Source organism: Mobula hypostoma, chromosome 20 (genome assembly GCF_963921235.1).
Source record: "Mobula hypostoma chromosome 20, sMobHyp1.1, whole genome shotgun sequence".
NCBI classification, from domain to species: domain Eukaryota; kingdom Metazoa; phylum Chordata; class Chondrichthyes; order Myliobatiformes; family Myliobatidae; genus Mobula; species Mobula hypostoma.
The window spans coordinates 52,907,902-52,931,788 of record NC_086116.1 but is presented as its reverse complement, the minus strand read 5'-3'; the positions used below and the strand labels follow the sequence as shown (position 1 = coordinate 52,931,788).

The following is a 23,887-nucleotide window of genomic DNA, read 5'->3' as shown; positions in this document are numbered from 1 at the left end:
TAAAATGGCAAAGAAAAAGGAAGTGTGTGAGATGTTGGGTAAATGAAGCTTTGGGATAATTGTTCCCTGGCAACAATCTAGTATTCAGGTAGATGATAGCTTTCTTTAAATATCCTAAGAGCTTAAACCCATAACAGGAGGGATTAGTGTTGCTGATTGGCCAGAGAGAAGCTTATCTCTCAGTTAAATTAGCTTGGATGTTCAGACACAAAGATAGCTAGCCATATCCAAGAGCGTGTGCCTGTGTGTGAGATCAACAGGTGTAATGGGAAACTCACAGAGCACCACTGTGGATGATCTACAGGCTATCGAGCTCCACCACTGGTACAAGAAGTTTATGGTTGAATGCCCATCAGGTCAACTGACCTTGCATGAATTCAAACAGTTCTTCGGCCTTAAGGGATTGAGCCCAGAAGCCAGTGCTTATATTGAGCAGATGTTTAAAACTTTTGATATGAATAAGGTATGGAAAGAGAAAATCAAGATATTCTGTTAACTTTGTCTATATGAAAAGGATATCAAGAAAGTAGTAATTTGAAGGGGTATATAAAGTAGGTTAACAATGAGATAAGTAATTGAGTAATGATCTTGTGAGGTGGATGAAACGAGATTGAACATGAAGGCTGATAGAGTAGAAGAAGTGATTTGGCATTTAAAAGTATGGTGAAGTATATAATGCCGGGGTTGTGTGTGTGTAGTTGATACCTTGAGATTGTCTGACATAATGAAATTAATCATGAGGGGACATCTTGAGATGGGTACTGTTGTGAGATACAGGAAAGGATTTAGGGTGCAATCACTCTGCATGGAACCAGAAATTCAGTGTATGAAAAAATTATTATAAATGAAAAGTGCTTCACTATTTTATTTGGTTTTGGCAGTTCATACAATTCCCTAATTTCAGCATTCCATTTAGAAGTTATGAAAATTCCGTTATTACATTAAAGTTGGGAAAGCTTAAACTCAGATATTTTCTTTTTTACTAATAATTTAATAATTACAATATAAGACATTAAGTAAAGACTGTGGATTTTAATATAAAGCACCAGGTACAGGACTGGGACTCACTGAGCAGGAACCTGCTTGAATATCCTTTTTCTGGTACAGGAGTCATAAAGTTCACCGTGGAATAGACATCTGTCTTAGGACATTTTCAGGCTATAAGATTAAGCGTTGTGGAGTGTGATATAGTTGTAAATCTCCAAACAAATTGAAACAAAATACTATTGGATTGACAAGCAGTCAAGAAGATAATCATTACCCAAGACAGAAATGGAGATTTTATTAGATTCAGAAGTGATTGCGATGCTCTAGTCTGACAGGAAAAACAATCGGCTGGAATAAGTCAGAGGTCAAGGTGAGTTACTAGCTTTTTCCCTTCTACATTCAAAATCCTGATACAGGGTCAATTGGCCCTTTGCCTTGACAGATGCTGCTCAATCCATTGAATTCTTCCAGTGGTCACTTTGTTTTTGCTGGGGAAATTATATCCGGACAACTCCAAAAAAGCTAAGTTAATTATCCCTTACCCGCAAAATCTGCTGGCAAATTCAGCAGTGTGTGACTGCCCAGCAGAATTTCAGTGACCTGATTATTGGGGCTCAGCTCCATTCTGACTTATGAAGGTCAGTTCCATCAGTTATAGTCCTTGCATCTCCCAATGCATGAATAAGGTATCAGATCACTGGCATGTTTTGAGATATTCAGTAGACTTGAAATTATTTTGGCAGAACCAATATTTAAAATTAAGTTTGATGATGAGTATCTGGGTTATAGCTGTGACTTCATGAATTTCAGGATGGATACATTGATTTCATGGAGTACGTGGCTGCTCTTAGCTTAGTCCTCCGGGGCAAGATGGAACAAAAATTACGCTGGTATTTTAAGCTCTATGATGTAGATGGAAATGGATGCATAGACAGACATGAATTGCTGAACATCATTAAGGTAAGAAAGCACTGTCACTTCTAGAAAGTGTTTTTACAATTGAACTGACTCCTGAAACAAAAGTACAGGGGTCATGAGGATGACGTGGTGTAATTAGCAAGTGGAGATTATATCTACGTTGTGGAGTTGATTGTGCTAATCAGTCTAAGTAGTCTTCATACTCCATGCATGTCTCCTCCAGTTCCATGTATCTCATCTTAGCTTTCCAGCATAACTTTTGTAATTCCTTTGCTCTCATTTATCAGTGTACTGTCCATAGAAAGATTCAAAAAGACCACATTCTAACCGCTCTGCAAATAATATAATCCAACTGATTTATTGTACTTATGAAGCCTTGTTGCAATTGGTTCGAGTTTAGAGGACTCAGCCTGCTTAAGACTCTGTGAGCTCAAGGTAATAAGAGATGAAGATAAAATTAATAATTAAAACTGGAGATGGAAAGAAGTATGCTACCACAAGACAGCGTTTTCTTCGTTGTAGTTTAGTCAATAGTGCTTCTGCTTCTTGGTCAAAGGGTTCAAATCGTGTTCAGAAGATGAACCCATAATTCTGTACTGATGTGTCAGCACAGCAGTGAGAGAATTATTTTTGTTAGAATAAACCCAAGGCTGTTTTGCTCAATCTAATGGTAACTATCAATTCCCAGGTACAAATGAAAGGAATATGGAATTTTCTCTGAATTCCAGCTCACATATTACACTCAACCAGCAAGCTGTGCAAAATTAAAGGTCCATAATGACCACTACATTTTCATAACCTCTGTACTAAAGGGATTATATAAATTTATATATTCCACACTCTCACTGCCCTCTGTGTGAAGAAGTTCCTCATCATGCTCCCTTTAAACATTTCACCTTTCATCCCTAACCGCCAGGTTGAGTCGGTAGTGAAGAAGGCAAATGCAATGTTGGCATTCATTTCTAGAGGAATAGAGTATAGGAACAGGGATGTGATGTTGAGGCTCTATAAGGCGGGCGCCGGTGAGACCTCACTTGTAGCACTGTGGGCAGTTTTGGTCTCCTTATTTAAGAAAGGATGTGCTGACGTTGGAGAGGGTACAGAGAAGATTCACTAGAATGATTCCAGGAATGAGAGGGTTAACATATAAGGAACATTTGTCTGCTCTTGGACTGTATTCTTTGGAGTTTAGAAGAATGAGGGGAGACCTTATAGAAACATTTCGAATGTTGAAAGGCATGGACAGAGTGGATGTGGCAAAGTTGTTTCCCATGATGGGGGAGTTGGGTACGAGAGGGCATGACTTCAGGATTGAAGGGCGCCCATTCAGAACAGAAATGCGAAGAAATTTTTTTAGTCAAAGGGTGGTGAATCTATGGAATTTGTTGCCACGGGCAGCAGTGGAGGCCAAGTCATTGGGTGTATTTAAGGCAGAGATTGATAGGTATCTGAGTAGCCAGGGCATCAAAGGTTATGGTGAGAAGGTGGGGGAGTGGGACTAATTGGGAGAATGGATCAGCTCATGATGGAGTGGCGGAGCAGACTCCATGGGCCAAATGGCCGACTTCTGCTCCTTTGTCTTATGGTCTTAACCTATAACCTCTAATTCTAGTCTCACCCAAGCTCATAAGACCTCGGCTTATGTACATCAAAAGCATAGCCAGGTGGCTATACATCGAGGAAATGGAAGTCATCCAAAAAACGAAGGATAGATCTAAATGGAAAACCATGGTCACCAAAGTCCGCATCGGATATGGTACCTAGACAGACAGACAGATACCCCTCGTAATTTTGTATACCTCATTCTCCTACACTCTAGGGTATACAGTTCTATCCTATTCAATCTTTCCCTATAACTGAGGTCCTCAATTTCTGGCGACATCCATGCAAATTTTCTCTGCATTCGTTCGATCTTATAGGCATCTTTCCTATAGTTAAGTGATAAAACTGTGTACAATAATCCAAATCAGGCCTCACTAACATTATACAATTTCAACATAACATCCCAACTCCTGCACTCAATACTTCGATTTAAGATTGTCAATATGTCAGAAGCTCTTTTTAACACCCTACCTATTAGTGATGCCACTTTCAAGGAATTATAGATCTGTATTCCAAGATCCCTCTGTTCTACAGTCCTCCTGGGTGTCCTACCACCCACAATGTAAACCCTACCCTAGTTTGTCCTCCCAAAGTGCAATACCTCACTCTTGTCTGCATTAAAAAGTTGCCAAGCATACTGGGAAACTAGAAGACTGGGAAAAGAACCATTAAGCAAGTAATAAAGAAAGGGAAGAAGGATTTTGAAAATAAATTAGCACAAAATGTAAAAACAGATAATAAAAGTTCTTATAATTACATAAAGTGGAAAAGGGGGCTAAAATGAACATAGGTCCCATGGAGGATGATAAGGGGGAATTGATATTGAGTAACGAGGAAATGCCAGAGGCTTTGAACGACTCTTTTGTGTCGGTCTTCACGGTGGAGGACATGTCTAACATGCTAAAGAGAGATGTTATGGATGTGATGGGAGGTGAGGACCTCGATACAATAGCTATCACTAAAGAGGTAGTTCTGAGCAAAATTGTGGGCCTGAAGATAGATAAGTCCCCTGGTCCTGATGGAATGCATCCTGGAGCACTGAAAGAAATGGCAGAAGTCATAGTAGAGGTTTGGTCATAATTTACAAAAATCCTCTGGACTCTGGGCAGGTTCCGGCGGAATGGAAAATGGCCAAAGTCACGCCACTGTTCAAAAACGGATGTAGGCAAAAGGTAGGTGACAACAGGCCAGTTGGTTTTTTACTTCAGTGGTTGGTAAATTGATGGAGAAGATCCTGAGAGGCAGGATTTATGAACATTTGGAGAACTATAATATGATTAGGAATAGTCAGCATGGCTTTGTTGAGGGCAGGTCATGCCTTACGAGCCTGATTGAATTTTTTGAGGATGTGACTCAACACATTGATGAAGGAAGAGCAGTAGATGTAGTGTATATGGATTTCAGCAGGGCATTTGATAAGGTACCCCATGCAAGGCTTATTGAGAGAGTAAGGAGGCATGGGATCCAAGGGGACATTGCTTTGTGGATCCAGAACTGGCTTGCCCACAGAAGGCGAAGAGTGGTTGTAGACAGGTCATATTCTGCACGGAGGTCAGTGACCAGTGGTGTGCCTCAGGGATCCATTCTGGGACCCTTACTCTTCGTGATTTTTATAAATGACCTGGATGAGGAAATGGAGGGATGGGTTAGTAAGTTTGCTGATGACACAAAGGTTGGAAGTGTTGTGGATAGTGTGGAGGGCTGTCAGAGGTTACAGTGGGACATTCATAGGATGCAAAATTGGGCTGAGAAATGGCAGAGGGAGTTCAACCCAGATAAGTGTGAAGTGGTTCATTTTGGTAGGTCAAATCTGATGGCCGAATATACTATTAATAATAAGACTCTTGGCAGTGTGGAGGATCAGAGGGATCTTGGGGTCTGAGTCCATAGGACGCTCAAAGCAGCTGTGCAGGTTGACTCTGTGGTTAAGAAGGCATAATGTGCATTGGCCTTCATCAATAATGGGATTGAGTTTAAGAGGCAAGAGGTAATGTTGCAGCTATATAGGACTCTGGTCAGACCCCACTTGGAGTACTGTGCTCAGTTCTGGTCGCCTCATTACAGGAAGGATGTAGAAGCCATAGAAAGGGTGCAGAGGAGATTTTCAAGGATGTTGCCTGGATTGGGGAGCATGCCTTATGAAAGCAGGTTGAGTGAACTTGGCCTTTTCTCCTTGGAGCAACAGAGGATGAGAGGTGACCTGGTAGAGGTGTATAAGTTGATGAGAGGCACTGATCGTGTGGATAGTCAGAGGCTTTTTCCCAGGGCTGAAATGGTTGCCACAAGAGGACACAGGTTTGAGGTGCTGGGGAGCAGGTACAGAGGAGATGTCAGGGGTACGTTTTTTATGCAGAGAGTGGTGAGTGCATGGAATGGGCTGCCGGCAACAATGGTGGAGGCCGATACAATAGGGTCTTTTAAGAGACTTTTGGATAGGTACATGGAGCTTAGAAAAATAGAGGGCTATGGGTAAGCCTAGTAATTTCTCAGGTGGGGACATGTTTGGCACAACCTTGTAGGCCGAAAGGCCCGTATTGTGCTGTAGGTTTTCTATGTTTCTATGTTTCTATCTGTAGTTGGGAAAATGCTTGAAGCCATTATTAAAGAAGAAATAGTGAGGCATCTGGAAAGAAACGGATCCATCAACAGACACAGCATGGATTCAGCAAAGGCAGGTCCTGTTTGACCAACTTACTGAAGTTCTTTGAGGATATAATGAGCACAGTGGATAGAGTGGAACAGATGGACATTATTTACTCGGATTTCCAGAAGGTGTTCAATAAGGAGCTGCATAAAAGATTTATCCATAAGACATAGAAACAGAATTAGGCCATCTGGCCCATTGAGTCTGCTCCAACATTCAATCATGGCTGATACTTTTTTTTTCTCCTCCTCAACCTCAGTTCCTGGCTTCTCCCTGTAACTTTTGATGCCGTGTATGATCAAGAACCTATCAATCTCTCTCTTAAATACACCCAATAACCTGGCCTCCACAGTTGCACGTGGCAACAAATTCCACAAATTCACCACCCTTTGGCTAAAGAAATTTCTCTGCATTTCTGTTTTGAAAGGGTGCCCCTCTATCCTGAGGCTGTGCCCTCTTGTTGCAGACTCTCCCATCATGGGAAGCATCCTTTCCATATCTATTCTATCTAAGGTTTTCAACATTCAAAAGGTTTCAATGAGATTCCTGCTCATCCTGCTAAATTCCAGTGAGTATAGATCCAGAGCCATCAAACGTTCCTTGTATGATAACCCTTTCATTCCCGGAATCATCCTTGTGAACCTCCTCTAGACCATCTCCAATGCCAGCACATCTTTTCTAAGATGAAGGGCCCAAAACTGTTCACAATACTCAAGGTGAGGCCACACTAGTAAAACCTCAGCATCACATCCTTGCTCTTGTATCTTAGATGTCTTGAAATGAATGCTAACATTACATTTGCCTTCCTCACCACTGACTCTACCTGCAAGTTAACCTTTAGGGTGTTCTGCACAAGGACTTCCAAGTCCCTCTGCATCTCAGATTCCTGGATTTTCTCCCTATTTAGAAAATAGTCCACACATTTATTTCTACTACCAAAGTGCATGACAATGCATTTTACAACATTGTATCTCATTTGCCACTTTCTTGCCCATTCTTCTCAGCTGTTAAGTCCTTCTGCATTCTACCTGTTTCCTCAACACTATCTATCCCTCCACTAATCTTCGTATCATCTGCAAAATTGGCAACAAAGCCAACTATTCCCATCATCTAAATCATTTATATACAGCCTAAAAAGAAGTGGTCCCAACACTGACCCCTGTGGAACACCACTAGTCACTGGCAGCCAACCAGACAAAGATCCTTTTATTCCCACTCACTGCCCCCTACCAATCAGCCAATGCTCTAACCATGTTAGTAACTTTCCTGTAATACCATGGGCTCTTAACTTGGTAAGCAGCCTCAGCTGTGGCACCTTGTGAACGTCCTTCTGAAAGTCCAAATATACTACATCCACTGCATCTCCTTTATCTATCCTACTTGTGATCTCCTCAAAGGATTCCAAAATATTCGGCAGGCAGGATTTTCCCTTAAGGAAACCGTACTGACTTTGTCCTATCTTGTCCTATTTCACCAAGTACTCCATCAGCTGAACCTTAACAATTAACTCTAACATATTCCCAACCTCTGAGGTCAGGCTAACTGGTCTATGCATAAGCATGCATAGAGTTGGGTTGATGTATTGGCATGGATAGAGGATTGGTTAACCAACAGAAAGCAGAGAGTTGGGATACAAGAGTGTTATTCTTGTTGACAATTAGTGGTGAGCAGTGTGCTTCAGGGTCAGTGCTGGGCCCACAGCTGTCTGGAAGAGGAGACTGGGTGTGGTGTATCTAAGTTTGCTGATGATACTAAATTGAGTGGAAAAGCAAATTGTGCAGAAAATATGGAGAGTCTGCACAGAGATATAGATAGGTTAAATGAGTGGACAAGGGTCTGGTAGATGGAATACAATGTTGGTCAATGTGAGGTCATCCACTTTGGAAGGAAATATGGAAGGGCAGATTATTATTTAAATGGTAAAAAATTGCAGCATGCTGCTGTGTAGAGGGACTTGGGAGTGATTGCGTATGAATCACAAAAGGTTGGTTTGAAGGTGCACCAAGTCAAGTCACTTTTATTGTCATTTCAACCATAACTGCTGGTACAGTACACAGAAAAATGAAACAACATTCCTCCAGAGCCATGGTGCTACATGAAACAACACAAAACTACACTAGACTACGTGAAACAGCACAAAACTACATTAGACTTCAGACCTACACGGGACTACACAAAACAGTGCAAGACAGTACAATAATTAATAAACAAGACAATAGGCACAGTAAAAGACAAATTACAATATAAAATAATAAATGATGTAAATGTAAATGTAAACAATGTAAACGATGTATTTAGCAGGAATTGAGAAAGAAATGAGTAAAAATTGCAAAGGGAGTGGAGTGGTGTTCAGTTGAGTGTGTGTGTGTGTGTGTGTGTGTGTGTGTGTGTGTGTGTGTGTGTGTGTAGGTTGGTGTCAGACTAGACTCTGGGAATTGAGGAGTCTAATGGTTTGGGGGAAGAAACTGTTACATAGTCTGGTCGTGAGAGCCCGAATGCTTCGGTAGCTTCTGCCAGATGGCAGGAGGGAGAAGAGTTTGTATGAGGGGTGCGTGGAGTCCTTCACAATGCTGTTAGCTTTGTGGATACAGCGCGTGATGTAAATGTCTGTAATGGCGGGAAGAGAGACCCCGATGATCTTCTCAGCTGACCTCACTATCCGCTGCAGAGTCTTGCAATCCGAGACGATGCAATTTCTGAACCAGGCAGTAATGCAGCTGCTCAGGATGCTCTCAATACAACCTCTGTAGAATGCGGTGAGGAAGGGGGGTGGGAGATGGACTTTTCTCAGCCTTAGCAGAAAGTAGAGACGCTGCTGGGCTTTCTTGGCTGTGGAGCTGGTGTTGAGGGACCAGGTGAGATTCTCCGCCAGGTGAAGAGTAAGAAATTTGGTGCTCTTAACGATCTCTACAGAGGAGCCGTTGATGTTCAGTAGAGAGTGGTCACTCCGTGTCCTCCTGAAGTCAACAACTATCTCTTTTGTTTTGTTCACATTCAGATACAGGTTGTTCGCTCTGCACCAGTCCGTTAGCCACTGCACCTCTACTCTGTATGCTGACTCGTTGTTCTTGCTGATGAGACCCACCACGGTTGTGCCATCGGTGAACTCGATGATGTAATTCAGGCTGTGTATTGCAGCACAGTCGTGGGTCAGCAGAGTGAACAGCAGTAGACTGAGCACACAGCCCTGGGGGGCCCCCGTGCTCGTGTGATGGTGTTGGAGATGCTGCTCCTGATCCGGACTGCCTGAGGTCTCCCAGTCAGGAAGTCCAGGATCCAGTTGCAGAGGAAGATGTTCAGGCCCAGCAGGCTCAGCTTTCCAATAAGGTGCTGAGGAATGATTGTTTTGAATTGTGAAGAAGGTGGGGAGAGAGGAGGAAGAAATACAAGGTAATAGGTGAAACTGGGGGGGTGGGGGGGGAGTGTGAAGTAAAGGGCTGGGAAGTTGATTGGTGAAAGAGATAAAGGACTGGAGAAGGGGGGAGTCTAATATGAGAGGACAGAAGGCTAAGGAAGAAAAGGAAGGGGGAGCAGCACCAGAGGGAAGTGATGGGCACATAAAGAGATAAGGTGAGAGAGGGAATGGGAGTGGGGAATAGTGAAGGGCATGGAACTTGAACAAAAGTTTGAGAAATTGATGTTCATGCGATCAGGTTGGAGGCTATCAAGATGGAATATAACATGTTACTCCTCCAACCTGAGTGTGGCCTCATCATGGCAGTAAAGGAGGCCATGGACCGACATGTCAGAATGGGAATGGGAAGTGGAGGACAGAGCATAGGTGCTCAGTGAAGCAGTCTCCCAATCTACGATGGGTGGCACCGATATACAGGAGGCCGCACCGGATGCAGTATATGACCCCAACAGAATGGAAGAAGGACACTACAGAAGCTGACAAGTGAAGTCAGAAGCAAAGTAAAAGCAAAAGAGAAGACATACAAGGAAGCCAAGGCCAGTAGGAACATAGAGGATTGGGGAGCTTTTAAAAACTTCCAGAAGGAAACTAAGAAGTTCATTAGAAAGGAAAAGATGGAGTATTGTCAGTAACTTGGAATATTGTGTGCAGTTTTGGGCTCCTTATTTTAGAAAGGATATACTGACATTGGAGAGGGTTCAGCGAAGATTCACGAGAATGATCCCAGGAATGAAAGGGTTACCGTATGAGTAACATCTGGCATCTCTTGGGCTGTATTCCCTGGAGTTCAGGAGAATGGGGGTGGGGGGGGGATCTCATAGAAACATTCCGAATGTTAAAAGGCCTGAACAGATTAGATGTGGCAAAGTTATTTCCCATGGTAGGGGAGTCTAGGACAAGAGGGCACAACTTCAGGATTTAGAATAGAGATGTGGAGAAATTACTTTAGTCAGAGGGTGGTAAATCTGTGGAGTTTATTGCCATAAGCGGCTGTGGAAGCCAAGTCATCCAGTGTATTTAAGGCAGAGACTTATATCTTCTGGTCTTATGGATATAGATAGGAAGAGATTGGACCAGGGAGATGAAACTGAGTCAAGATATGCAGATATGTTCATTGGGGCAGGTATAAGCAGAAATAATGTGTCTACCTGGACAGGCAGGTTTGACTATTTGAGTTTCTTGATGGTGTGCGTCTCCTGCAGTCGCGTGGGAAGGTGTTTTGGGTTGAGTAATGGTTGGTGACGTGGAAGAGTGAACAAGGGAGTTGCAAAGGGAACCATAGAAAGAACTTATTTGTTTTGGCATAAGATCCTTTCTCATTCCATAATTGAGGTATCAACTGAAGAGGTATAAGCCAAGGATAAGGCTCCTATGCCGTATAATGATTCATTAAATGATGTATATAAGTTTGATTGATTAACTAGAATCATAGAAATTATGAAGCAACAGGAATCAGTTCAGGTCACCATGCATGAGCAATTGGCAGTTCTTCATTTGAATTGATCTATCCCTAATTCCGATACTTGCCCTCTTCCCTGTTTCTTCATCAAGCTTTCATTCACTTCTGTTTGAATGGTGTTTCAGCCACTGTCTCAACATCCATTGTGTTAAAATAATTTCATTTAGGATCACCCTTTGTGTAAAGCCATTTCTTCTCGACACGACTTCATTCTTCCTTTGGTAATTCTTGGCCTGTATCTCTATCAATTCCAATCGTTATTTCAAACTTTACTTGAAGCCACAATTAAACACCCTCCACCCCTATTGATCGGCACCATTTCAGTTCAAGCAGATTTAAAAACTTTTTTTCACAAATGCAACCTCTCAGTGGCTTTTTCTTTCAGTCACAAAACATAATTTGTGAGACTCATTAATTTTTATCAATCTGCAGGCTATACGTGCCATTAATGGCTCCCAGCAAGAGCAATCAGCAGAGGAGTTCACAAACAGGGTCTTTGACAAAATTGATGTCAATGGAGATGGTAAGTAGTGTGTTCTCTTCTGATCTCTTCTGGGTTTCACATTACCTTGCCTGTATACAAATCTACCAGCATTACCAATTCTGATTGCCTCTATATTATTTATTTAAGAGCAAACCTAAAAATGTGTTGGAGCTGTCATTTAAGTTCTAGAAAGACTGTGATAAACCTCATCCTGAATGCGTTTTTAAAAATCTTTTCATCTTTTAAGATATGGGTATCTTCTGGAAGGCACCCCCATCAGTGCTATCAGATGATGAGTTCAATTATTTAGAGCTACTGTCAATGAAAGAAGGACAATGTCCTGGAACGTGGAGAATATTTGAGATCTTTCTTTTATTTTGGTGAAACCTGGGTGTCACAAGTAAGGTCAAAATTTACTGCCCATTCCTAATTGCCTTTGATTCTCCTTCCTGAATCACTACAATATTTTTGCTGATGTTACTCCTGTAATTCTACAATTGAATTTCCAGGAATTACATCCAGTAATACTGAAGGAATGGCAACATATTTCCAAATCAGAGTGGCATGCAACATGAAGGAGAATCTGCAAGTGGTAAAATTCCTACATGCCAGCTGACTTCATTTTTCTTGGAGGTTTGTGGTCTTGAGAGATATGATCAGGATGGTCCAGGTGCCCAGTAGTCCATGGTAGCCTAGCCTAACTGCACTACTGTAACATGCTGTAAGGTTTCACTGCTAATGTAATGGTTTCTCTGTAGCAGCAATGTTTGGGTTATGACTAGAGATAGCGGGGCTTTGGAATGTATGTTATCCAATGGGACAAATGTTGTTCTTTCTTGTGAGTCTGGAAGAGAGATTTTCGCGGTCCTTTGTCGGCAAGAGAAGAAGAAGGAAGACACGTGTGGAGAGAGCTGGTAGACCACTGGATGGAGTGGACTGGGAGCGAGGGTACGAAGTTTGGCAACGCTCAGAGGAGGTCTATGGTTGATGCATAGCCGTAGCAGTGAGCTCCAATGTGCACTTTTGACTTTTTCCTTAAAATGGGCCCTTTTACTTCTTATTTTCTTTACTAACCCTCTATCTAGATTAAAATTTATAAAGTTTAATGATTTATTTGAGTATGGCTTACTGTCAGATATTTTGTGGTGTGGATTTGTAACCGGGCAACACATCACGCAGCATCCACACAAATGAGATTTCTCAGTTTGCGGGGGCCAGAAGTTGTTTTCCTCTAGACGATTACGTATTGGCCGAGCCTGAGGGTTACACTACTTTTTATAGATAGTACATATTGTGAACCAGCGATAGAGGCAATGAGTATTTGGGTGGCTCTTGGAGTAGTGTGGTGGATTGTCCTGGTTGGTGTTGAGTTTCTTGGGATTTTGGACTTACACTCATCTGAGCAAATGGGAATATTTTAATGCTCCTGGCTTGTGCCTTGTAGTTGGTGAAAGGCAGTGGTGTGTCAACAGATGAGTCATACATCATAGGATACCCAGCCTCTGATCTGCTCTTGAAGGTCGGGTTCTGTGTGTCTGATCCAGTTGAGTTTCTGGTCAATGGTTACCCCAAGATGTTGATGTTGAAAGACTTGATGATAACAATGTCAAGAGGAAGAGATTAGTATCTCTCTAATTTCAGATGGTCATTGCTCTGCACTACTATGGGATGAACATTACTTGCCACTTACCAACCCATGCCCTATTGTTGTCTCAGTCTTTTTGAGTCATTTGTTGAGGAATGGCAAGTGACCATAAGACCATGAAATATAGGACCAGAATTAGGCCACTTGGCCTATTGAGTCGTCTCCTCCATTCAATCATGGCTGATCCTTTTTTTCTCCTCCTGGCCTTCTCCCCATAACCTTTGATGCCAAGTCCAATCAAGAACCTGTCAATCTCTGCCTTAAATACCCCCAATGACCTCGCTTCCACAGCAGCATGTGGCAATAAATTCTACAAATTCATCACCCTCTGGCTAAAGAAATTTCTCTGCTTCTCTGTTTGAATGGATGCCTCTATACCCTGGGGCTGTGCCCTCTTGTCCTAGACTCCCCCACCACGGGAAACATCCTTTCCACATCTGCACTGTCTAGGCCTTCCAACGTTGAAAAGGTTTCAATAAGATCCCCCCTCATCCTTTGAAATTCCAGCAAGAACAGACTGAGAGCCATCAAACGTTCCTCATATGTTAACCCTTTCATTCCTGGAATCATCTTTGTTTACCTCCTCTGAACCCACTCCAATGCCAGCGCATCTCTTCTAAGATGAGGAGCCCAAAACTGTTCACAATACTCAAGGTGAGGCCTCACCAGTGCCTTATAAAGCCTCAGCATCACATCCCTGCTATTCAATTCTGGACCTCTTGAAATAAATGCTAATACTGTATTTGTCTTCCTCACCACTGACTCAATCTGCAAGTTAACCTTGAGGGTGTCTGCACAAGAATTCCCAAGTCCCTATGAATCTCAGATTTTTGGATTTTCTCCCCGTTTAGAAAATAGTCCACACACTTATTTCGACTACCAAAGTGCATGACCATGTATTTTCCAAATTGTATTGCATTTGGCACTTTCTTGCCCATTCTCCTAATCTGTCTAAGTCCTTCTGCATCCTACCTGTTTCCTTGATACTACCTGCCCCTCCACTAATCTTCGTATCATCTGCAAACTTGGCAAGAAAGCCATCTATTTCTTCATCTAAATCATTTATCTACAGCATAAAAAGAAGTGGTCCCGACACCGACCTCTGTGGAACACCACTAGTCACTGGCAGCCAACCAGACAAGGATCCTTTTATTCCCACTTGCTGCCTCCTGCCAATCAGCCGATGCTCTAACCATCTTAGTAACTTCCTGTAATACCATGGGCTCTTAACTTGGTAAGCAGCCTCATATGTGGCACCTTATCAAGGGCCTTCTGAAAGTCCAAGTATACAACATCCACTATGTACCCTTTATCTATCTTACTTGTAATCTCCTCAAAGAATCCCAACAGTTTGTCAGGCAGGATTTTCCTTTTTGGAAACCGTGCTGACTTGGTCCTATATTGTACTGTGTCACCCAGTACTCCATCACCTCATCTTTAACAATTGATTCTAACATCTTCCCAACTACTAAGGTCAGGTTAACCGGTCTACAATTTCCTTTCTGCTGCCTTCCTCCTTTCTTAAAAAGTGGAGTGATATTTGCAATTTTCCAGTTCTCTGGCACCATGACAGAGTCCAATAATTTTTGAAAGATCATTTCTAATACCGCCACAATCTCCAACGCTACCTCTTTCAAAACCCTAGGGTGCGGTTCATCTGGTCCAGGTGACTTATGTACCTTTAGGTCTTTCAGCTTTTTGAGCACCTTCTCCCTTGTAATAGTAACTGCACCCACTTCTCTTCCCTCACACACATCTGGCACACAGCTAGTGTCTTACACAGTGAAGAGTGATGCAGAATACTCATTTAGTTCATCAGCCATCTCCTTGTCCCCCATTATTATTTCTGTTGCCTCATTTTCTAGCTGTCCTATATTCACTCTCATCTCTCTTTTTATTTTTTACGTTCTGGAAAAAGCTTTTACCATCCACTGTGAAATTATTTGCTCGCTTTCTTTCACATTTCATCTTTTCCCTTCTAATCATTCTTTTAGTTGGTCTCTGTAGGTTTTTAAAAACTTCCCAATCCCCTATCTTCCCGCTAATTTTTGCTTTGTTTTATGCCCTTTCCTTTGCTTTTACAATAGCTTTGACTTTCCCTGTCAGCCATAGTTGTACTATTTTACCATTTAAGAATTTCTTAATTTTTTTGGAATACAGGTGTCCTGCACCTTCCTCATTTTTCCCAGAAACACACACCATTGCTGCTCTGCTGACATACCTGCTGTCAACCCCTTCCAATTTACTTTGGCCAACTCCTCTCTCATACTACTGTAATTTCCCTTACTCCATTGAAATACTGCTCCGTCAGACTTTACTTTCTCCCTATCAAATATCAACAATCATATTGTGATCACTGATTCCTAAGGGTTCCTTTACCTTAAGCTCCCTAATCATCCCTGGTTCATTACATAACACCCAATCCAGCATAGCTGATCCCCTAGTAGTCTCAACAGCAAACTGCTCTAAAAAGTCATCTCTTAGGCATTCAACAAACTCACTCTCTTGAGATCCATTACCAACCTAATTTTCCCAATCAACGTGCATGTTAAACTCTGTCACAACCTTGCCCTTTTGACTCACCTTTTCTATTTCCTGTCGTAATCTGTAGTCCATCTCCCAGCCACTGTTGGGATGTCTTTATATAACTGCCAACAACGTCCTTTTACTCTTTCAGTTTCTTAATGCAACCCACACGGATTCAACATCTTCCAGTCCTATGTCACATCTTTCTACTGATTTGATGCCATCCTTTACCAGTTGAGCCACATCTCCGACTGTGCCTACCTTCCTATTGTCTGGTACAACGTGTAACCTTGGACATTCAGCTCCCAACTACAACCATCCTTCAGCCACGATTCAGTGATGGCCACAACATCATACCTGGCAATATGTAATATTGCAACAAGATCATCCACCTTATTTCTTATTCTCCATGCATTAAGAAACAACACCTTGAGTACTGTATTTGCTACATTTTTGATTCTGCATCCCTAATGATTTGATACTCACCCTGTTGGCTGTGATTATGTCCCATCACCTGCCTGCCCTTCCTGACAATCTGACTGCACGCTATCTTTACTTTTTGACCATCCATCCTATTCTGAGTCCCTTCACTCCAGTTCCCACCCCCTGCCAAATTAGTTTAAATCCTCTCCATCAGCTCTAACAAACCTGCCTGCAAGAATATTGGTCCCACTCGGGAGCAGGTCATACCTCCCCCAGAAGAGATCCCAATGATCCAAGAACCTGAAGAGCTGCCGCCAGCACCAGCTTCTCAGCCGCACATTTATCTGCCAAATCATCCTGTTTCTATGCTCACTGGTGCGTGGCATAGGCAGCAATCCAGAAATTACTATCCTGGAGGTCCTGCTTCTCAGCTTTCTACCTAGATCAGGGGTAAGTTTTTTACATAGAGGGTTGTGGGTGCCTGGAATGACTTGGCAGGGATGGTGGTGGAGGCTAAAACATTAGGGGTATTCAGGAGCCTCTTGGACAGGCACATGGATGAAAGAAAAATAGAGGGTTATGGGGTAGTGTGGGTTTAGTACTTTTTTTTAAGGAATATGTGGGTCGGCACAACATCGAGGTCTGAAGGGCCTGTACTGTGCTTAGTATTCTAGTGTCTAGATCTCTAAAGTCTCCTTTCAGGACCCCTTTGCTTTTCCTTCCTTTGTCATTGGTACCAATATGTACCAAGGCATCTGGCTGTTCTCCTTCCCTCTCCAAACTGTTGTGGATGCGATGTGAGATGTCACTGATCCTCTACCATCCGGGTGTCCCGTTCACGTCCACATAATCTCCTGTCTGTTCCCCTCCCTATTGAGCCCCTTTTTCTCTCTCTTTCCCTTCTGCACCATGGACCCATGCCCAGTGCCTGTATTTCAGTCGCCATGGAATCCCCCTGCGAGGTCATCCCCAGAAAAGTATCCAAAGTGGTATGCTTATTTTTGAGGGGATTGGCCACAGGTGTGCTCTGCTCTAAATGCCAGATTATATTTCCATTCCTCCTGACAGCCACCCAGCTACTCGCCTCCTGCGACTTCAAGGTGACTACTTCTCTGTAACGTTGATCAATTATCTCCTCTCTCTCCCGTATAAGCTGGCGGTCATCCAGCTGCTGCTCCAGATCCCTAACACGGTCTTCAAGGAGCTGCAGCCGAATGCACTTCACGCAGATCTGGTTCCCTGGGAGACTCCCGGGACTCCGACATCCACAATGGCCATTTACTATACTAGGCACAGTAGTGGAATTAAACTTTATACAATCATCAGGGAAGATCCCCACTACTGACCTTATCATAGAAGGAAGATCATTGATGAAGCAATGATCGGCCACATGACACTGCCCTAAGGATTTGTCGCAGTGATGTCCTGGGGCTGGAATCATCGATCTCCAACAACCACAATCATCTACCTCTGTGTGAAGTAAGGCTGCTCATTGAGCTAGCATTCTCCTATTGATGTCTGTTAGCTTCAGTTTTACCAGGCCATACTTGGTGCCACCCTCAGTCAAACACTGCAGATCATGAATCAGCCTTGCATCACTGGGACAACAGCAATACCTGCTGGTTATTGATTACTGCATTCAACACAATCATGCCCTCAGTGCTAATCAAGAGCTCCAAAATTAAGGCCTTTGTATCTCCCTCTGCAACTGGATCCTTGACTTCCTCATCAGAAAACCAAAGTCAGTGTGGATCAGAAATAACGTCTCCTCCTAGCTGAAATCAACACTGACACACCTCAAGGATGCAAGCTTAGTTGTGTGTCAACAACAACCTTGCACTCAACATCGGAGTTCGAAGAGATTTGGTACATCCCCAAAGACTCTCACAAATCTCTACGTTCCGTGGAGAGCTTTCTAACTGGTTGCATCACCATCTGATATGAAGGGTCCACTGGACAGGATGAGAAAAAGCTGTGGAAAGTTGTAAACTCAGTCAGCTCCAGCATGGGCACTAGCCTCCCCAGCATCGAGGCGATACCTCAGAAAGGTGACATCCATATTAAGGACGCCCGTCATCCAGGACATGCCCTCTTCTCATTGCTACCATCAAGGAGGAGGTTCAGGAGCCTAAAGACACACACTCAATATTTCAGGAACAGCTTCTTCTCCTCCGCCGTCAGATTTCTGAATGGACAATGAACCCATGAACAATACCTCACTATGTTTGCACTACTTATTTAATTATATATATAAAATATATATTTCTTATAGTAATTCATGTTTTTTATTATGTATTGCAGTGTACTGCTGCTGCAAATCAACAAATTTCACCACATATGCCAGTTATATTAAAGTGATTCTGATTCTGATATGATGTCTCATGTCAACCTTTTTGGCCAAGATTGTATCTTCCCTGTGATGAAGTCTGGAAAAAAATAGCTCTAGCAAACCTTAACTTCCCATCTCTCCAGAGTTGTTAATTTCTCACTAGCTCATATTCCCTAATATGGTAATCTCTCTCCTTCTCACTCCCCTAACCTCCTCATTCTTATCTAGATAACCTGTATAACCCTTGTTTCCTCATATTGTTAATCTATCTCCAACCAATTCTAATCTTGTTCACACCTCGTGAATTCCACTCCCTTTGGTTTTGAGCCTTCAGCAGTAATATGTTGTTCATGTCTCTATTTAATTTATCCTGATGAGATTGATCCCTCTCTAACCTATTCCTCACATGTTTTTGATCCATTGTCCTTTATGCTGTTAATTTCACTCTAATCTTACTTCCCAATGTTGTTAGTCCCATCTGCCAATGATTGCTGTTTGATTGATCTTCCTGTTTGCTTTATTTCTTGATTTCTAATATGTTATTGGCTGTAATGTATGCTGAGACATCTTTGTGCTCTGAAAAGCCAGTGTAAATGCAAGTTATTGTATCTGTCACTCCTCAAGTTAAGCCATTTGTTTTTATTATATCTCATCTTCTCTTTATCTGCACATTGTTTACAGGGGAGCTTTCTTTGCTAGAGTTTGTGGAAGGAGCCAAGAAAGATGATGAGTTTTGTGAGGTGATGATGAAGAGTCTTGATCTTACTCACATTGTGGCAATGATTCATAATCGAAGACACAGTGTGTGAAGCAGAGGAGACAAACAGGACATCAGACAACTGTGAATCATCTGAACACTTCATTTTTACCCGGGAGCCAAAAGAATAAAAAGACCCTTGAAATGCAAGAGAACTATATCTGAACTTTCTCTAATATGTATAATTGGACAGTATAAAAATGTACTGACCCCACTGATTAATTAATTGACCTTCAAAAATCAAAATTATGTTGTGCAACTAACACCTAGAAGGAAGACTGAGTACAGCTTGTTTTGCGAGACAAACACTACAGAGTGAACCCTGCAGGATGGCCTTATCTGGCAGCTTTGTGTCTGCTGGATGACTCTTAAGTTACTGTTGCAAATCTTGACCAACAGTGATAGGATGGAATGAGAGATGATACCAGGACTGGGACTCACTGACCTTTGAATAGATGATTGCTATTTATAAAACTCCAATGTACAGTATCTTGTATTAGTCACTTCCCTAGATACATTGATTATAATGGTTGATTTAACAACAGCAACATTAACTCTAAAATCATGCAAACTGCATTTTGAAGAGCATGTAAAACATTTATAGGTGGAAACTAACTCAGATTCACACATTGTTGTATATGACTCATTTCTGAGAACTAAATGATCTGATAGATATAAAAATAGTGGGAAAAACTCAGTAGGTCAGGCAGCATCTGAGAAAAGTGAAACAGAAATAACATTTCAGGTTGAAGAAGAAAGTCATACTTTATTGATTAAATATTTTTATTTCATTCTGATGAAATTGATGAATTTACTGTTATCTAATATATTATACCAATGTAATTGAGGTGAAAATTGATTCACTATTATATATCTTTGACTTCATCTGTGCATTCTGTTTAGCCTTGAGCATGAAGTATGAAGTAGCCTTTGCTTCATTACTGCAACAGGTGCTTCAAGCCATGCTGGAATTAAGTCAGGAATTTAAAATCATACAAAATATTTCAATTTTCTTTTCAACTGTAAAATATTCGAAATCAAGGAGTTTTACAAGACCATTGCATCTTTTACAAAATTATCAAGCCAAGTTTCTTAAATGAAAATGAAGTCAATTCCTAGCTTGTACTTGTTGACTGATGTCCTCCATTTATGTCTGACCCTCCAAGTAATGTGCCTTTTCAGCATTTAGAGTAGAGACATCTGTAATATGTTTTGTTGAGCTATTTTGTGTACTGATAGATAGATAAAAACCTTTGAGGAAAACATTATAATAATCTGTGGGAAGAATCAGAGGAAATTGCCTGTGAGAGTTCTAAATAAAGTCTCTACCTGAATCTGAGCACATGTTCTCTTTTAGACATTGTTGGACCATCTTTAAAATCATTAGCGGAAGTAGGTAATATTGTGATGCCTGTGTTTGTTACTTAGTTATACTTGCTAAAGAAAGCTGTGAAGCCCCCTTTCTTGAAATGTTGCAGTTGGTGATGAAGAGATGCTGACAATGCTGTATGGAACACATTGAGGAACTTTGGGAGTTTGACTTGGTAAGAACTGTAGAACAGCAGAAAGATGCATGACTTGCAGGTGGTGAAATTTCCAAGTGCCTATTGTTCTTGCCCTTCTCGTTGGTAGACATCATATGTGTTACAAATATAAAATGATATCCTGCTGACAGGCATTTTGTAGTTGGTGCACTGCATATCTGCTGTGAACCAGTGTAAGAAGAAAATCATTCATGAGATACCAGAGGTCGTGCCAATCAAATGGACCGCTTTGTCACGGATTTGTGGATATTCTTGAACAGTACTCAACAAAGCAAGTGAAGAGCATCCATCACATTTTTGACTTGCACCTTGTGAATGGTGATAAGACTTTAGCCTATAAATTAGATCGAATGGCATTCTAATTTTAGGCATCAGTCTTGCAAATCTAGAGCAAATCATGCTGGAAAAATTTTGAGATGAGATTGTACCCACAGCAGGAATGGACATAATTCATGGTGACCTATTTGATCTTAAGATATACACTAAAACATTAAAAATCATGAAACATCTACCGTTCCGTATATAAAGCAGAGTTTATAAATGCAACTTACAATCATTGTAGAACTGTTTTAGAGTGAGGAACATGTTACATGAAGATGATTCTCACTTTTAAGCAACAACGTACTGACATTGGCAGATCAGACTGAACAGTTGCAGAAAAGACTGCAGACCAAAGTCCACAGAAAATGCTTGGCACCTGGGTTGTACAATGTAAGAAACACCCAGTAGCTGAGGGATGCACAGTGTAGGAAATGCCCAGTAGCTGGGGGATGAAGAGCGTAGAAACTACCAGCAGCTGAAGGATGCACAGTGTAGGAAATGACCAGTAGCTGTGGGATGCACAGTGTAGGGGAGGCTCAGAGCTGGGGTTGTACAATGCAGGAAATGCCCAGTAGATGGGGATTGCACAGTGTTAGAAATACCCAGTAGCTGGGGATACACAGTGTTGGAAATTACCAGTAGCTGGGGATTGCACAGTGTAGAAATTGCCCAGTAGCTGGGGAATGCAGAGCATAGAAAATACCAGCAACTGGGGGGTGCACAGTGCAGGGAATGCCCCGTAGCTGGGGATGTGAGGTGTCAGAAATACCCAGTAGCTTGTGGTTAGAAAGCATAGGAAATACCCAATAGCTTGGGGTGCACATTGTAGGAAATGTCCAGTAGCTGGCAGATGCAGAGCATTGGAAATGCCGAGTAGCTGGGGGTTGGACAGTGTAGGAAATACCCAGTAGCTTGGGGTTTCACAGTGTAGGAAATGCTAAGTAGCTGGGGATGCACACTATAGGAAGTGCCCAGTAGCTAGTGCCCTCCACAGTTAAGATTGATGCAAAATACTCATTTACTTCATTAGCCATCTCTTTGTCGCCCGTTATTATTTCTCCGGCCTCATTTTCTAGCGTTCCTATATCCACTCTCTTTTCTCTTTAATTTTTAACATACTTGAAAAAACTTTTACTCTCCACTTTGATATTATTTGCTAGCTTGTTTTCATATTTCGTCTTCTCCCTTCTGAAGATTTTTTAGTTGCTCTCAGTATTTTTTTTTAGAAGTTCCCAATCCTCTATCTTTCCACTAATTTTTGCTTTGTTGTATGCCCTTTCCTTTGCTTTTGCATTGGCCTGACTTCCATTGACAGCCACAGTTGTACTATTTTACCATTTGAGTAATTCTTCATTTTGGTAATACATGTGTCATAGAAGCATAAAAAGATGTGTAGCCCACCCGGCCAGCCTCAGGGTCGCTCGGCTCGCTGTCGTCTAGGGAAACAGCCCTCGGCCCCGCCAAACTGGGTAATTACTTTGTGTGGATGCTGTGTGATGTACCCCACCCCGCCCAAATAACAGACAATACACCAGATACGATTAAATGATTTACAGTTTATAGATATTACTGGAACTATATAATTAATAGAGAATAAAATATAAAAGGAAAATCAAAGGCGCCACACTTATCAAAGTTCAATCTCTTCGTGCGCAAACAGTTGGAGCTCAGGACCCTTCTTATTCACCCTGCGACCCCTCGGACCATCTCGACCGGCCGCCTGGGACCAACAACGGTGGTTGAGCAGACGCTCCACACGAGTCCGTCTCCGTCTCCTCTCCTCGCCGAACGCCCGCTTGGGGTCCGACCCCATTAGTGGACTCACAGCACCTGGTCCATCCTCTGTCTCTCTCTCTCCCGCTTTCTCCCCCAAAATCCCGCGCATACAATAACTTCAGATACACCAAAAACATAACAACTATCTCAATTGGTTCGTAACATCTTCTTATCACAGCCTAACCCAAAACAAGCTGCTAGCGCAAGACCTTTCTCACCAAACATAACAAAGAAGCATTCCCAAGTATAACATAACAAAGAAGCCATTTTAATTAGCCTAAGCAGTAACATAAAAGACGAAACCCCTTGCACTCTCCCTCCGCCAAACAAAGGCATGTCCTCATGACTTCTAAATAACTCGCCAACCAGTCCTGCAGACACACAACACACAAATACACAGATACACACAGTGACAGTGCTCCCCAAACAGTGGACCTTACGCCCGCCCCACGGGCGTTACATAGGCCAACCTATCTGAGAGCTTCCTAATCCTTCGAGACATCCGTACCCCCTCACCTAGACCCTAAAGGCTCAGACACTACTAGGGATACCTCGGGCCTGCTTGCCAACTCCTCTCCCACTCAGGCCACCACTACAACTCAGAGACCCCCTCCCGCCCCGATCCCGTGTCCAGGGCCTCGCTTCTTTTCCTTCCTGATCGTGCCGCAACTCAGACTGCCCACAGCTAGCCCTCCCCACTACACCTGACACGGTGGGAGAAGGGCCAAAGGTCTCTTCCTCAATCACAGGGAAGTTAGTGAAAGGCAGCATGTACCACATGTCCAGCACATCATCCTTCGAATCTGTATTCTTCCTCATTCCCTTGATCGGTAGCTGCTGTTTGAGTTTCTCCAAACTGAAACATTTAGCCGAGGCTACCCCTTCAGCCTCCTGTTTTTCCTTCCCAATGACGTCTTCCAGGTCAACCTTCAATTTTTCTACTTCATTTAAACTGTCGACAGTCGTCTTCAGCTTCCTTTCAAGCGTCCGCCTCCCTTTTCCGAGATCTGTCCTCCATTTCTTCACCTCCTCGGGAGTGTAGTCAAACTCCCCTCCC

The 23,887-nt window shown here is 42.4% G+C and overlaps 1 protein-coding gene across 1 annotated transcript; it reads left to right on the top strand.

Annotated features, from left to right (window-relative positions):
- The first annotated feature begins 255 nt into the window (after window positions 1-255).
- On the top strand, window positions 256-20,484 carry guca1aa (guanylate cyclase activator 1Aa). Its single transcript, XM_063072187.1, has 4 exons — window positions 256-463; window positions 1,798-1,947; window positions 11,458-11,548; window positions 19,114-20,484. The coding sequence occupies exons 1-4, from the start codon at window positions 266-268 to the stop codon at window positions 19,239-19,241; spliced, it is 567 nt and encodes a 188-aa protein (XP_062928257.1). The 5' UTR covers window positions 256-265; the 3' UTR covers window positions 19,242-20,484.
- The last annotated feature ends 3,403 nt before the right edge of the window (window positions 20,485-23,887 follow it).

What these genes read in the sequence shown, in the direction of transcription:
- guca1aa (XM_063072187.1), top strand. Translation starts at nt 266, where the DNA reads ATGGGAAACTCACAGAGCACCACTGTGGATGATCTACAGGCTATCGAG. An exon ending in AAACTTTTGATATGAATAAG is followed by an intron (nt 464 to 1,797) that starts GTATGGAAAGAG and finishes CATGAATTTCAG; the next exon opens with GATGGATACATTGATTTCAT. An exon ending in AATTGATGTCAATGGAGATG is followed by an intron (nt 11,549 to 19,113) that starts GTAAGTAGTGTG and finishes CATTGTTTACAG; the next exon opens with GGGAGCTTTCTTTGCTAGAG.